We start from the raw sequence: 16,227 nt of genomic DNA, 5'->3' as shown, positions 1-16,227 counted from the left end.
CTCACTGTTCTCACCAATCTCATGGATTTGCACGATTGACTGTGAAAATTGAAAGAGAAGTTGAATTTTTTTCTAGTCTCTCATTCAACAGTCAAGGAAACTGAGGCCCAGAGACGTGAAACATCCTACCCAAAGTCGTGCAGCTAGCGACACGGCAAAGGAAGACCTGTCCCTTAGCTCTTGAGTTCTGTATCCAGTATGCCTCCCTCTCTCTGTGGTTGTCCTGCTCAGGCTGAATCTTATTAAATTGACACATTTATCTTGTTCCTTCTCTTCGTTTTGTGAAGCCCATGGTGAATTGAGAAATGAAAAAACACCACCTACATTTTTTGGCCCCAGGTATGTCAACCCTGTCCATAGCCCAGTAGGGGACAAAGCCTTGTTGGAGCCCACAAAAGGGAGAGGCGACAGTAAATGTCAGGCTGACTTCATCCTCCTGACACCAGAAGGGACTGTCCCTTCAGGATCATCCAAGCATGGTCAGAGTGTGGATATCTCTATCAGAAAGTTGCTAGAGCTCAGGCTCGTCCAGTAACTGGCTGGCAAAGGTACACAATGCCCGTGTTTGACAAAGTGGCCCTGCCCAGGACAGAAGGGGGACCTAAGGAATGGGAGAGCAAAGGTAGAAGGCAGCCCTGGATGGGACACAGACTTGAGAGGGAAGGTGGCAGCTGGCATTTGATGTCGAGGGGAAGTTGAGAGGCCACAGCTTCCAGCGCCTCCAGTTCTCTCGGATTAAAACTGGTGGAGGCAGCCCCTCTCATCCCAGAAACAGGCCCATTCCGCCCTTCCCACCTTGAGATTTCTAAATGCTATCTCCTCTGGACCGTTCATTTACAACAAGGAAGATGGAGAAAGACTTCCCATGATCTCAACTCATTCAGGGGTCATTTCTGTTTCCCACAGGAAGAACATAAAGTTAAGTAAAATAAAACCTCCTAAACAAACATCCTGCCTCCTCCCGGGACTCCCGTCAGGGGATGAACGGCTGACGGGTCTTACAACGTCTTTTCCTGACTCTTATTAAGTCACCTGTACCAAGGAGAGCTTGGCAGAAGACAGAAGTCAGGCCTTCTGTTGGCAAGTTTTTAAACATGTCCGTGATAACTCAGACTGGAAATGGAGAAAATGAGCTGGGCATAGGCCATGTTTCCCGTTGAACCTGTCGTCTCCAGATGCCAGACCCAGACTGTGGGAAACAAAGCCATCCCTCCTTCCTGCCACCAAGCATCTGTAGACTGGCTGCCCTGAGGTGGGGACAGTGGCTTGAGACTCCTGGGGACACAGCCACCACACCACCCAGGGCCAGGAGTGGGCAACGCCTTGGGAACTGATTCCAGATTAGCAGTGGGGTGAGTGGGACCTTGGGGTCTCAGGGGACTGCAGGTAGGGAAAGGGCTAAGCAGCTGGGAAGAGGCCGCAGCGCTTAAAAAGTAAGAGTGGCAGAGTGGCCCATTCTGAAGGACTCCGGCCCTCGGGTCAGGGTGTGGCGGGTTTCTGCCCTCTGAAGGGGATTGTTGGCCAAGCTCCCTGGCTGAGGCTGCTTCTCTGGGCCGGTGGAAGGCCATGGCCAGACCAAGGCTACCTGGAAGGTAGAGGCATCTCAGGAGCAGGGTCGAACAAGAAGGCCCGCATCCCTGCAGCCACCTGCACTCCACGAGGGACTTTCAGAGTGCCTTTCAAGCAAACTTCCCACGTTTCCTCCTTGTCGGGAGAGGAGGGGAAGGTCGGGGATGACTGGTGAGGAGGGCCAGTGCGGACGGAGCTGGGGTCAGGCTCCAAGGCAGCAGAAACGGGGAGCGGTGGCAGTCGCCGATTCCTGCTCACCCTGCCTCCTCCAAGTACTCTGAGTATGTCGCAAAGCACATCATTATGACCCTCCCCCTTGTGGCATATTACAAAATACAAACAAATGACAGGAAGATCAGCCGCAGCCCGTTTAGAACCGCAGGGCCCGCCGCTTCCTCCCCGCGGTGAGACGGTGGTTGTAGGGCCGCATCTTCATTTCCACGAAGGGGATGGAGAACTCGTGGCCTTTCCAGTGGTACCAGTTGATGCCCTGGGCGTGCGAAAGAGAAGCATGTCAGGTCTCCCTTCCCTTGATGCAGAGAAGGGTGTACAGGGGGCCCACGCTGTGGATCTCGCTGTAGCTTCGTGGCCGAGTTGCCAGTAAAGCCAGAGCGGACCCTCTGTCCACTTTCCCTTTCTACCTGCCGGTGGCCTGGCCTTCCCTGGGAACAGGTTGCGGGTGATTCCTTATCGCCGGCTTGACATTTTGGCTTTCAGGAGCTGCCTGCATGAGTCGATGGCGGTGAATTTTAAAATCCTGAGAGCGTGCAGGCATTTTGAAGAGAGCAGCAGACTGCTCGCTCCTGAAGGGAGGCTGGGGCTTCCCACCTGGGATGGCTCACCCTCTGGGTTTGCCAGGAACCAAGGGGTTTCCTTCCGTGTGGCCTCTCAGTATCCACCTGGGAAGTCCTCCTGGCTCAGCTGTCCCCCCCACCCAGCTCCGCCAGGGCGTACGCAGTCTTTGGCGGAAATGCCAGCTTACTCGGGTATTTCTGATCTCTCCCTTCCTGGGTCTCCTCTTAGGATGCGGTTGAGCCCCGTGAAGTCATCCCCGGAGCTGACAAGCTCCCTCCACCAGGAAATGGAGTGGGAGCCGCCTGCTGCTCAGGCCTCTGGGGTGCTGCTCCTGGGTGTGGGGTCCCCTCCTCCCCCCGGCTCCTGCCCTGCCTGTCTCTACCCCACTCAGCGTTACTGTTCTCTTTACGGCCGTTCTTTCTCCAGACTCTTCCGTGTCTCTCTTTCATCAGGAAATGCTGGACTCGCGTGGGCATTTAAGACAGAGCCGAGGGCCGTGGGTTCCAGGCTCTGGGCCACCTCTCACCGCAGCGGAGCAGTACCCACCTGACTGTGCCTGGACTCCCCGTACTTCCCGTTGAGGTTGGTCCGGTGGCAGTTCTTATACCACCAGGCTCCCTTGTACGACATGGCGCAGTTGGTGACTGCCACGTCATTGTCTCGGTCCTCTGTGGAGAAGGGGCGGCCCTGGTGATAGCTGAGGGAGTCCCCTGCAAGGAAGAACACCACGAGGCTGTCCCATTTGTCTCTCTCGACAGTGGATAGGGACATCTGAACCGCTCCCAGGAGAGCTGGCCCCCACCTGTGGAACCCCCATGTACCTTCCGCTCTGCCCCTCCCCTGGCTTGGCTAAGCTCACCCTGTCACTTGACCCCAGGGTGGCGACTCCTGTGCTGCCCTCTCCAGCCCATTTCCTCGCCCCCTGGCCTTTTGCTGAGAACTCCATCCACACGACCCCTCTCCACACCCCGTCTGCTTCCTCCAGGCACAGGGACACTGCACTGGGACTCCGAGCAATCGTGGTTCGTCCTGTCTCCACAGGATACAGTGATGAGCCATGCTGATTGGACCTTTCTGGGTGTTCCTTGTGTAGGTTCAGCCTGGCTTTTGCCAGACACCAGCCCTGATCAGACCACACCCCAAACCCATGTTCAGAACTTGGTGCTGCAAGAACTTGGACGTTAGCAAACCAGAGTTGCATCTACAGGAAACAGGGGGATGGAAAAACCAGGACTGTGTCAAAGGACAGGTGGGTGGGGCCAGGGGCTGTGTCTTGGGAATGGCAGGCTCAAGAGGGAGACGGGTCCACGATCACCTTTGTCAAATATCTGACGGATTATTGAGAAAAAGAAACATTCAATAGTTTTGTGAGGAAGTCTATGGACTAAAGAGGCATGTTTGGCTGACCATAGGGGAGAAATTCTCTAAATATCTGAGCTGTTCACAAGATCTTAGAGCTGTGGTGAGATTTCTATTCTCAGGTGCATGGGGGCTGGGTGAGCTCTTGTTGGGGACATGGTGCAGGGGGCTTATGTGAATGGAAGGTTTGAGGGAGGGGATCAGATTGTCATTGGTGTGTAATGATTGGGAGGATTTGGAGGAGGAATTGTGGCTGGGCTGTTGAGAGGGGGACTCATGCTGTTGATGGAGTGAAAATGACCTTAGCTTCATCCAGAGCTGATTTCTGCTGTGAGGCTGGGTTCTGATCCTGTGGCTTCTGAGTTGTGCCCACAGGGGCTGCTCACTGCTCCCAGAGCATCCCACTACAGCCGGGCTCCTGGCCAGTGGATCTTCGTTTTACAGGGAAGCTGACCTCAGGGGCTGGGGGAGTCCCTAAAGCCACATGTCATTTTCTCTATTCTGTCCACTTCAGCATCTCCAAGGGTTTTTATTTGTTTATTTATTTCATTTGTTTGTTTGTTTTTTTGCAATGCTGGGGATTGAAGCCAGGACTTTGTGCATGCTGGGCAAGTACTTCACTACTGGGCTATACTTCTAGCCTCATCTGGAGCTAATCCCACCACCTGTAACTTTATTCTTTGTCATCTCTTCCCAATTCTGGAAAAGGCAGAAAAGTCTTCTTCCCTTTTTCCTTCTGTTTTTTCTTTTTTTAGCATTTCTCATGTCCTCTTTTCCTAAGTCACACTCATATCCTTTGTCTTAAACATGCTTGGGCCAATCCTCCTGTCCTGTGACCCTTTCTTTAGTGCTGTCTTGGCTGTGTGCCTCCACCCTTGTCACCATCTTAGCCTGATGATCCCTCTGCAGCCTAGAAGTCACCCGTTACTCCCCTGGCCGTCCTCTCCAGTGTCTGCTCTGATGCTGCCTGTCACTCTCTTAGACGTGCTCCTGACGTTGGTCTTTACGTTCTCCACAAGTCTGCCTCCTCTCCCCGTTTCTGCCTCACACATCATCTCGCGTGTCTTGGCGCCCCTCTCCTGACCCACTGTTAGACGGACACCTTCTCTCAGCCCCAACATTAGCAGGCCTCCCATCGCCTCCTATGAATTAGGTTTTGTGCAGCAGCCACTAGTGACTCTCTCTGTTTTTTGCTCACATTTCCCTTATCCTGTGTCGGGCTCATCCAGTGACCTTCCTAGAGCCACACTGCTGTCACGCCTTCAGGACTCACAGGGAGGGGCTCCCCGCTGGCCACAGGCTAAGACTCCATCTGCTCCTTCAGTGTAGGGGCGGCGGAGGCTCAGCTCCCCTCCTTCACCAGCTTCTTTCTATTCCCTATGAACTTGGCTCTGCCCCGTGGCCCACCGCAGCCTCCCCTCCACGTTGGCTTCTCATCCAGGGGCGTTTCCTGACCATGGACAACTCCTTCAAATGCAGCAGCCGTCAGAAGCCTTCCTCAACTGCCTCTCTGAGCCCCCCTTAAATAGGAAGGGGGCGCCCTTCACGGTGTGGTGAGTAACTTCCTAGTTGTTTCTTTTTTAGTTGGCTGTTTAGTTCTTGTGGAGGCCACGTCCTATGCTTCCTTTGAGTCTCTGCAACTGGCACAGTCAACGTTTAGGAGTTGTGCCACACCCTCTTATGGATTCACGTGGAATCTGGACTCCTCCGTTCTTACCCAAGTAGAGCCCCACCTAGAGACTGGTAAGTTAGTACCTTGAGAAAAGGGCTGAACTTGGAGCCTCAGCACAGCTTGTTGCCAGTAGGACCAGTAAAATCCAGCAACATCAAGGGGATCCAGCAATGTCAGACATGCCAGAAAGAAGGGGCGGGGCCTCTCCTCCCGGAAAGCTGCTTGGTCCAGGAGGAACCTGCCTGCGGAGCTGCCTAGATGGAGCAGTTGCAGCGAGCCAGGATTTCCTCTTTGCAAGGCAAAGAATGAATCACATTCAATTTACAACAACGAGCAGAGCTGTGGCAGGATTTGCCTCTGACACAGGAGAGTCGGAGGGAATCCACCCGTTCTGTCCTGGGGGGTGGGGTGGGGGGGGCCCAGCAGGGAGTCAAGGCTGGCCAGAGGCAGCAGGGGCTGTGCCCCAGCTAGACAGGTGAAGCCCAGGTTTGCAGAAGAGGAGCGAGGAAGGGGGCACAGGCACAGAGTGGAAGGGCTTGCCCTTCTTCCTCCAGGGGAACTAGAATGGCTTTCCTACAGGCGCAGCTCTAATCCTAGGGCGTGAACAGCATCTGGTTACTTTTGAAATGATTTCGCCTGACATTTTGTTTGATACGTCCATTTCAATGGCTATTTTATGCTCAAAGTGTGGCAAATTAGACCTTTGGCTGGGCTTGTCTGACAGCCATTGCGAATGATCTCAGATATGAGCAGGAACAAAAGAAAGTGCGTCTTCTCTTTGGAGTTATAATACCTGGCTGAAGACAGAAGTAATTGAGCCAATGCAGTAATTGGAAGGGCAACGCCTTGATGCTCTTCTTAATTCTAAGAGGCATAAAAAATGTTGCTAAAATTAAACACCAACGCTTAGCCCTGAAATTGGAGTTAATGAGAGCCAGTAACTCCCTGTCCCAGACAGTAGAATATCTGGCACGACAGTCTTTATGAAATATGTTATAACAGGAAATAAGGAACAGACTGGCAGAGCCTGAGGAGCAGACTGATGCTGTGTCTTGATCGAACTATTAATGCCACAGAGCTCCCGGAGTGGGTCTGTCTGCTTGGTAGAAATGCCATAAAAATCTACCCGGAAAACCCGATGGTGCATGTGGCTCTCTTGGAGGAAGGAAACCAATGTTCATGGCCAACGAGGAACACTTAGGGACCGTCCTTCGCTCCTTCACGGGATGAGAGGGCATCTCAGGGATTGAGGGGATCTGTATTAATTTCATTCCTCAAAGATTGTCCTAGGTCACTGCAGGGGACATCCTACCCAGGTGAGAGCTGCTTCCGCTGTCTCTGGGTAAGAGTCCACACAGGCTACCTAGCTAAGGAGAGCAAGCCTTCCCTCTCACACTGCACTTCTCAACTAAAAACTTTTTAAAGGCACTTTCATGACATTTACTGATTTTTTTTTCTGTCTACACTATGAAGTAGGATGGACATCTTATGATTTTCCAGGTGAGGAAACCAAAGTCCTGATAAATTGGTTGCAGGTCACCAGAGGGGCCAGGGCTGGGACCAGAGCCAGCGACTCTCGCGGTCCAGCCGTCCTCCCTGGCTACAGAGAGCTCTGTGGGTGGTGCTCCTCCCCCATGCGGCTCAGGTCTAGGTCATTGGGGCCTTCCTGCTGCATGCCCAGCGCCCCTGGGGCCACAGGTACCTGCAGTGCCATTGTAGCTTCCGATGCGGAGTTTGTACAGGCTCCTGCCGTCCTCCACGGAGAACTTGTCATAGTACGCAAAGGCCGCCTCCTGTCCGTCTCGCATATCCACACGCAGCTCGTAGCGGCCCTGGGACGTGATCCTGTGTATGTTGTCCAGCCCTGTGCAGAAGAGCAGAGAGTGCACTGAGCCGGGCCTCAGGCAGCTTTGGAAGTGGAAGGGAATTGTGACTTTGACCTTGACACAGATGGTACAGGGAAGACAAGGGCATCCAGGTTGCTTCTGCCCTCAGCGCTTCTTGAGCTGTTATCCAATAGTCCCTGCTGGATTACTTTTCCTGTAAAGAGGCCAGCCCAATGCTGCTGACGAGGGCCACCAGGCAGCACAGGGTGCTGACCCCCCGTGCTGACCCTATAACTGACTCACCCGAAGCCTCAGGACTCCTGGCCTGTCCCTTGCCCTCTTCTACGCCAAGTCATGGTATGGAAAGAAAAGGACAGGCGGCATCGCAGGGAGAGAAGCCTGTGGCATGGACGGCAGGAAGCAGGAGGTAGCATCGCTCATCAGAGGAATTCTGGAGCATCCCAGGGGTCCCAACGTCCTGTAGTCTGCAGAAGGGGCTCTATCCATCTTTCATCACACTGGCCCTTCTCTGTCTGCCTCCAGGCCTCCGGGGACCACCAGACCCAGGTCAGGGAGTACAGGTAGTACCCGACTTAACAATGACTCATCTTACCACCTCCTGACTTTACAGTGGGGTGAACGTTGTAGGCATCCAGTGGAAACGGTACGTTGGGTTTGGGTCTCTGGCTGGGCTAATGCTCTGCTGTGAGTATTCTCTCTCTTTCGACACTGGGCCACAGTGCTCAGCTGCCACCAGCTGATCCCAATGGGAAATGATTTGTGCTCTGCTCTGTACTGTGTTGTTAAGCTGGGGTGTGGGGTATAGCAGATGCATTTCCCACTGGACAATAGTTTCAACTCCTGATGAATTTATCTGGATTTAACCCCCGTCATAAGTTCAGGAGCATCTGTCTTGCTCTCTGTCTCTGTTCCCTTCTCTCTACCTGCTATATCTTGCATGGCTGCCTCTTTGCTGGTCTCCTGGCCAGTTTCTCCCCCCTCACATGCTATCTCCTTGGCCTCTAAGTACTCCAGACCTTGGGCTCATGTATTCTTGGAAGATGTAAAGCCCTGCAAGCCCAGAGCTTGGGTGGAGTCCAGGTCCCCCATGGTGATATCTTCTCATAGATACTTTCTTGCCCACTTGCCCCGGGATGGTCTGATTTTGACCTCTCTGCCCAAACATTTGATGCCTTGCCCTGCCTTGCTGGTGACCTCCGAGTTCTGATTTCTATCTGTGAACTAAACTGGGCTCTTCTTGCTTTGCTGGGACATCTGATAGCTATCTGAGTGTGCCATGATTTAGAATCAAAGAATTGCCTCGGTGGAGGGAATTAGAGCTTACTCCAGCCGACCTCTTTGTTTTGTGGAAGGGAAAGCTTAAGTCCAGAGAGGTGAAATGATGGACTGCAGGTCACCCACATCTTTTGGCTTCTTTATCCTATTTGGGATTTAAAGCTTTACATCGATTGCAAGTGGGAGGCTCTTTGACTGGTGTTTGCTGAGTCACTGACCCACAGTCCCCAAATAAACTTTTCCTCCCTTAAAATAGTTCTGGTCACATCTTTAACCACAGCAGCAAAAAAGCTGACTCAAACAGGCATGAAATAACCTTGACCTTTAGGGGAAAGGTATTTCCAAATTCTCTCAGTCCTTCTTCAGAGTTGAAGGAGGAGCCCTGATCCTGAACCTGACCTTGACCCTGGCCTCAATTCCCAGTCCCAGTTTGGTTCAAGCACTTTGTGGTTTAACGCCCAACACTTTCCCGTCTCCATTTTCATACCACCACCAGCAACCACAGTGGGCCCAAAGCCCCTGGGTGGGACTCTCAGTTAACAGTATTGCTTTCTTTTCTTTGCATTTAATTTTGAGGTTTCCTTTTACTTATGACACATGATAACCAGATTTCCTTTTTTGGCAACTCTGTAAAGTTGTTTTTTTTTTTTAACAAATAGATTTAACCAAATAAAAAAGTGATACATAGAAAATTTGAGTTCCTGATAGTTTATATATTTCACAGATTTGACAAAAACCCAGGAAACTGGTTTGGCTTAGGCCTGGGAAATGTAAGTCCTATCTGCTTATGGACACATTGATTCATGCGCATCATGATAGCCTCCCAAGTATTTGCAAATGCTTTCAAGGTCTGTGTATTTTGGCCGGGTGCAGTGGTGCACACCTGTAATCCCAGCAACTCTAGAGACTGAGGCAGGAGGATCACAAGTTTGAGGCTAGCCTCAGCAACTTGGTGTGGTCTTGTCTCAAAAAATAAAAAGGGCTGTGGATTTTTCTCAGTGGTAGGCTACCATGGGTTCAATCTCTGATATCACAAAAAGGTAAGCACATTTTCCCATTTGACTTTTTTCTCAATGTGTTTATATGGTTTTTACCTTTTTTTTTTATCACCTACATTGGCAAACACAGATTTGGCTATCTAATAGATATTCGCTAAATGGTTATCACTGATGATTGACATCTGTACTGTGGACACCTACTATCCCCAGGCATGGCTATAGGCAATGGCATTGGAAGATGGGTATGGGGTGGGCGCAGGGGTGGGCCCAGCCCAGAGCAAAGCTTATACAGTACAGTCAAGAGGGCAGAAAGGGAGAGGGATGTTGTGATTTGGGTCACAACAGAGAGAGGAGAGCCAGTTCTCCCAAAGGTGACAGGTGAGGAAATGGTCAGGACAGGTCCTATGGAGGAAGGGGTGCTTAGCTGGACTTTGCATATAGGTGGCTGGACACCCGAGAAGTGGCCGAGAGTGTTCTTACAGAGGCATCTCAGTGGTTCTGAGAGCAATCTGGAGTTTGGAGTTGGCCAGAAGGGACAGTGAGATAGGCGGGGGTGGTTGGGGAGGCCTTGTTCTGTGGCGGAGCTGTCTACCCCTCCTCTGGGTGTGAGGGGGAGTCACTGAAAAGGGTTCACAGAGGGCTTGACCTTGCTCAACGTGGGGAGTGAGGAAGGTCATTCGGAGGCTCTGTGGGCAATGGGGAGGCCCGGGAGTTCAGGGGCTGCTACCTGGACATCTGGGTAGATGGTGAGGCTTGGATGAGATGGTGCAGGGGAGGAAGAGAGGAGACCACCAGTGTGGGACTTGATTCTCTGCCTTCTCCTCTGCCGGCCTTTCTCAGTCGCTATGGAAATCTAACCAGGTGGGAAACGTGGGCATCATGAACAGACACTGGGTCCCCTGCCTGGCTGCAGTGTTTCTGCACCTTCTCGGGCTGCCCCAGCTCTCCATCTAAACCTCCTGTGTGTCAGACCTCCAAGAAACTGCCGCTCGCCTCACATGGCACTCTCATCTTTTCCTTCTCCTTCCCAGTCAGGTAGTGACATGCTCCAAGGAACCGAGCAGAGCGACCGGCCTCATTTCCCTGGCCAGCCCGCCCCTTGCTCCCGGTGCCCCTTCCCCTGCCTAGCAGTTCCTTCCCTTGGTAGCTGCCTTATGTCGAGACCCATCAGCATAAGAGACTATGAATGAGGATGGGAAGAGACGGAGCAAAGAGGAAAACACCACAATAAGATAAAACAGATCAATAGTGCAGCCAAACAGGGCAGGGGGTTCTGAAAGCAATCCACAAGCTGTCAGCTGCTCAGCAGACACGGGTTCCGGATGATTCCAGATGGACGCAGAAAGGAGAGAGCTGCACCAAAAGCCAGAGCAGCACACCAGGGCAAAGCGGGAAGCAGGCGTTACCTAGCCAAAACTCGTCCTCCAGGCTCCCGAAACCCACGCGGTAGTCCGCCCACTTCCGGAAGAAATCAGTTTGGCCGTTCTGCCGCCTCTGGAATACCTGTGAAGAGCAAGGGGGAAGCGACAGGGGGGAGATGATCAGGAAAAGCGACGGTGAATAAAATTGAATAAATTGGTGCAACTGGGTCCCGTATGGACAATGGCGAAGATGCCCAGATAAGGAAGGTTTCAGAACAGAGCTCAGGATCCACACTGCAGCATTTGGAAGAAATGCTCACAACACTTCCTTGCAGCACAGAGGCCCCTGGTGACTAGGCTGTGGGGTGACATTGATGCCAATTTGCACCCCTTACGATGTAGAAAGGATCCAGGACACTTATCAAGCTCTCAAATAGTCAGGGGAAATAGGTCTGACTCTCAAATTAATCTTTTGTATCACAGAGTGTGGTAGAAAGCATTTCTCTCCACAGGAACAGAAGCAGCTTCAAATCATCTGGTAACTGTCATCGTCTTATTGCAGCCAAAGCAACCGCATATCATTCACATCCTGAGCTGTTTAAGTGCTAATTTCATTTAACCTCCGATACATCAGCCTCGGCTTCAATTTCCAATTATGCTTTAAGAAGGAGGCACAAATATGTCAGAAACATAAAAGAAAATGCCTCCCGAGAGTGGCTGTTAGGAGCATAGTCACCATTTCTCTCTATTCAAAAACCACCCATTTTGCGCCCTGAGGATCTGGCTCTGTGCGTCAGCGGTGCTGGTGGGGGGTGCACAGGGGGTGGAGGGGAGGCCATTTCCATCTTGCACCAGGCAGCTACTGCTCTATCTGCACGGTGGCCTGTCTGGAGAGGTGGCCATGAGGGAGGCCCCCCCTTTCCTTCAGCTCTGTACTGGCCTGTTAGACGTGGGAGGGGGTCGTGACAGTAAGTGGTGCTCTCTGAGGGCTGTGATGATAGCTCTGGGAGAGAACCAGCAGCCGGAGAAGGAGGAGGACAGGGAAGGCCCTTGGAGGTGGCCATCCAAGTTCTGCCCCTCATTTGCCCCCACCCCCCAGTGTGACCCTCCGAGAGAAGGGACCTTACTGCCTGGCCAGGGAGGCTCCTCTTATACAGAGGGGATCCTCCTCTGTGCGTTATTACAGAGGCAGCCCCCCTGCAGGCAGGTTCCTGGGCTCTGGTCATGACCCCTCTCCCCAGCACCCTCCTGCATGCGCTCTCCTTGCAAAAGGGACAGGAGGGAAGGCAGTCATCCTGGCCCTGCCTGGATATGCTGATCCTCATCTCTGCCTGGCTCAATCTCCCACTGGGCTGCTGAACACGGAGGTGTGGGTGAAAGGATGGCCAGATGGATAGTGACGCTGGGCCGACAGAGGCTGAGCTAGGCAGATTGCGACACCAAGGACATCTGCATGCAAGGAGAGCAGCTGTGTGTACTTACGATCCAGCCACCGCCGTCTGTGGTCATGTCGCAGTACACCGGCAACTTCTGGCTCAGCTCCCCGTTGAGAAAGATGGTGTACACTCCGCTCAGAGCGTCTCCGTTCATCAGATGTTGGGCACAGTCTTGAGGGTGAGAGAATACTCGGCCCCCTGCACAATAAAAGAGGCAATTTCCAGAAAAGATCCTTTCTCCCACTATGTCCAAGAGCCCCGGGCCCCAGAAGGTTTCAAAGGACCTCAGGGTTGGAATTTTATCCAGAGCTGTAAGAAATCCGCAGTGGATTTGAGCCGTGTAGGCACCGAGCCCCGTGCCATTTTGCCTTCCTCTTCTTCACCTGACACTGGATTCTTCAGACAATAGATTTAAGGGATCTGAGGATGAAAGTGTTGGCTTCACTGTCTGGCTTCTCCATATACCTAGCTGTTTGGATGTCAGCAAAAGGCCTGGCTTCCCTGAGATCAAATTCTTCATCAGTAAAATGGGGGGCAGTGAAGATCTCCCGCCTTGTGGAGTGAAGACATGTTAATGCAGTTGTTTGTGATGGGTTGCTTGGGAGATTATCGCAGATGCACGAGCCAATAAATCACCGTGGGGTCCACCTTTCAAAAGGGCAAAAGGGATCTCAGCAAAGCTTCCGTCATTTTCATAGCAGCCATTAAGGAATGCCCAAACAAGCTCAGCATTAGCAAGAAGATGGATATCTATTCCTTGCACAAAATAATCTCCTGATTGTACTAAACAAGCAAACGGCCATGTTTTACAGTTCCGTTTAAGTTTAAGGAGAGGGCAGGGAAAGTAAATTGCAGCTCATCTTTCAGAGAGAACAGCCCAATTTGTAGAACAATATCTAATTAGCTGAAAGAGAAGCTTAAATCATGTGTCTTAGAGAGTTTAGCTTCGGAACAAATTTTAGTGCTTAGCTGGCAAATCAAGAAGCCCACTGGAGACTTCTGGATTGCAGGGGCTGACAGAGCAAGTTAAAGGCACAGCTAGCCTTGCCAGGAAGGGTGGTTTGGGTGCTCTGTAAATACAGTGATCTTCTGGGCTAGTGATGGGCTTTCTCGAACTGTAGCAGCCCTGGAGCGGCTGGAGGGCTTCACAGGTCAGTTACTACAGTGCCTCCTAGTGGTAGAACTAGTATACCACAGGTGTGACATCCTACCACCTGGAAAGCTAGATGGTAGGTAATAGATAGCATGTCTCAGAAGGAAGGTGACACAGCAACCTCATCCAAACCTCTGTCATCTAAAGCCCCATCTGAGATTATCAGGAAGATCATTAGGAAGACTGCTGGAGGTTGGTGGCCTGCATCAAGGCCCCTCTGAAGATGCACTCATGCCCAGCACAAGGACTGGCTGCAGGTTACTGTCCAACAGCGTGGACACTGTCACAGCACTGTTCAGGGCATCCCCAATACCAACTTCAGGTGTGGCCACACCAGGGAACAGCACTCTGTTTCTGTAAGTTTAGCATGTGCTTTTCCAATTTCCATTTCATTCTTGTGAGAAACTGGGGAGGAAGGCAGAGGGGTAGAGTGGAGAGGCTCACTTTACAGACAAGGAAAGTGTGCTCCGAAGGATCGCATGGCTTACTCAGGCCACTCGAATGCAAGTTTTCAGACCCCAAGTCGAGCACTCTTTGGATGCTACTAAAACGGGAAGTAGAGCCGATGCTGTAATTGGCAGGAGCTCAACATCTCCACCATCATATAAAACCTCAAAGTTTAAAGCTGCCTCAAAAGATTCTATGCTTAAATTAAATCTTTACTCCTTAAAACTGATTTCCTTAATAGCTGCAGGAAACCTGTTAGTGTTCATCTCCAGTGTGTCAGGTCTCTGAAGTTCTTGATCCCACCCATTTCTCAAGGCTACAGTTCCACTGCAGGGGACAGTTGCAAGTGGCTGCTGTCCCCTCTCCCTCTGCCTTGGGAGCACTGCTATTGCTTTTAGGCTTTCAGGCTGTTCTTGACCTGGTCTTTGCAGCAACTGGCATGTCTGCCTTCCTCTCGCCCCTTATAGCTCACTGACGGAATTTCTCATTTTAGAAGATCAACACACAATATTCTTGGCCTTCACCTTACACCTGCCTTATGCAATAATAGTCCTTTCCCATGAAGGACGGTTTCATCATTAAATCAGCTCCTCCTCCTCCTCCTCCTCCTCCTCCTCCTTCTCCTTCTTCTTCAAACTTAACCTGGAGGTGCTTGACCACTGAGCCACATTTCCAGCCCTTTTTATTTTTCATTTTGAGACAAGGTCTCAGTAAGTTGTTTAGGAACTTGTTAGGTTGCTGAGGCTGGCTTTGAACTTGTGATCCTCTTGCGTCAGCCTCCTGAGTCACTGGGTTTACAGGTGTGTGCCACCATGCCTCTTTGGATTAGGTTTTTTCAAGTTTGAAAGAAGAATAAAATCTCTTTGCCCGTAGGTATATGCCCTGAGGGAGCTGGTCCCCAGATAAAAGTGTCCAAGGAATGACAAATTTTAGATGGGAAAAGGGCTCCAGATTGTGCCTCTGGAGAGGAAGGACAGACTGTGCTTTCTTTCTTCTGAGACCCCTGTGTGAAGTGGTTGGCAGAGGCACTCACCAAATACACGTGAGACTGATGCTTAGCTGCTGGGTGCACTTGCCTTACCCTGGACAAATTGCAAGGCCATTTGTTTGTTTATAGGTTCAATTTACTGTGATTTAGTCTGTGGCAATAGTAGAAAGACAATGAAAAAATGTTTTGCTTTTACAAACTGTCAGGAGCAGCAACCTGGGGTTTCCACATCCTGGGAACTTGGGGAGACACAGCTGTCCACAAAACCATCTCTCCAGCCCCATCCAGCCTTCCACACTGCCCATGTCTTGCTTTGTACTCACCAGTCCTTGATCAAATTGTTATTCCTTTTCACCAGATAAGAGAAACTTCATCAGTGGTTTCTCAAATTGAGGACTTCATTAAAATTCAGATTTTGTGTTCCATTACAGATCTACTAAACCAGCATGTCAAGGGCTAGGTCCCGAATCAGTGTCTTTCCAAAGCTCCTTGATGAGCCTGAAGACAAGCTGGGTTTGAAATCCACTATTTAGGTGGTCCGTTTTCTTCTTCTCCTCGGAGAGGCCAAGAGGTGGAGTTGGTAAACACACAGGGTGCCTGGGGCCTGTCTCCCTGCCTAGATCTGGTAGATAAGGGAAGGAATCCTCTTTGCCTCTCACCCTTTCCTTCCCATTCTCGTCCCCAGGTGGTATGTGCCCCGAGTGGGCTGCTGGCCCCAAGATCTAGACTGGATATGGTGGGAAGGACAGGGGACCAGAGGCTCTGGTTAGCCTTGTGTTTGATCCTCATGTCCTGGATCCTACCCCTTCTTTCTGCTCAGGGTCGCTGGACCTTTAGTCAGCTAATAATTGAGAACATAATAATTCCCTGGTTCCATGAGCATGTTGCTGGGCCTTCATCCATTTTAGGAGTCTGTCAGGGTTGATTTCCATCGTTCCTACTTCTCTGTATGTCACTCCATTGAACAACCTTAGAAATTCACCTTTAACCCCCACATACATTATCCCGGTAATTTTTCTAAAGGTAGAAATTTTAGTACCAAGAGTGGATCTGGGAGACTTCTTCCCTTTGGCGCAATAACTTGAGCCTGGCCTGACAGAGAAACTTATTTTTTTATTTTTAGCACAGGCTGTGGCGATGCCCAAGTTGAGAGGAAGCAGCACCAAGCGGCCAGTCCACTGACATGCCTCATGGTTAAGTGTTTCTAGATGTAATTGTGAGATCAACAGGACCAGGGCACTTGCCGGAAGAATTGCTCAGAAATTGGTTTGCGTTGGGCAGCAGAGTGGGCTGAATGCTGAGTGGAAGCCACCATCTACGTGAGGCA

At 51.3% G+C, this 16,227-nt stretch overlaps 1 protein-coding gene across 2 annotated transcripts in view; it reads right to left on the bottom strand.

The window, feature by feature from the left end:
- Positions 1-1,939: 1,939 nt before the first annotated feature.
- The window catches only part of Tnr (tenascin R), a 72,640-nt gene continuing 58,352 nt past the window's right edge, over positions 1,940-16,227 (bottom strand). For both annotated transcript variants that reach the window (XM_026388494.2, XM_026388495.2), the window contains 5 exons: positions 12,359-12,510; positions 10,922-11,018; positions 7,098-7,259; positions 2,911-3,074; positions 1,940-2,059 (listed from right to left, as the gene is read on the bottom strand). In XM_026388494.2, the coding sequence (XP_026244279.2) occupies positions 1,940-2,059; positions 2,911-3,074; positions 7,098-7,259; positions 10,922-11,018; positions 12,359-12,510 (695 nt within the window). The remainder of the gene's footprint in view (positions 2,060-2,910; positions 3,075-7,097; positions 7,260-10,921; positions 11,019-12,358; positions 12,511-16,227) is intronic.

The sequence above is a fragment of the Urocitellus parryii genome, chromosome 9, assembly GCF_045843805.1.
Source record: "Urocitellus parryii isolate mUroPar1 chromosome 9, mUroPar1.hap1, whole genome shotgun sequence".
Lineage (NCBI taxonomy): Eukaryota > Metazoa > Chordata > Mammalia > Rodentia > Sciuridae > Urocitellus > Urocitellus parryii.
Note: the sequence above shows the minus strand (reverse complement) of the source record. Positions and strands in the feature narration are given on the sequence as shown.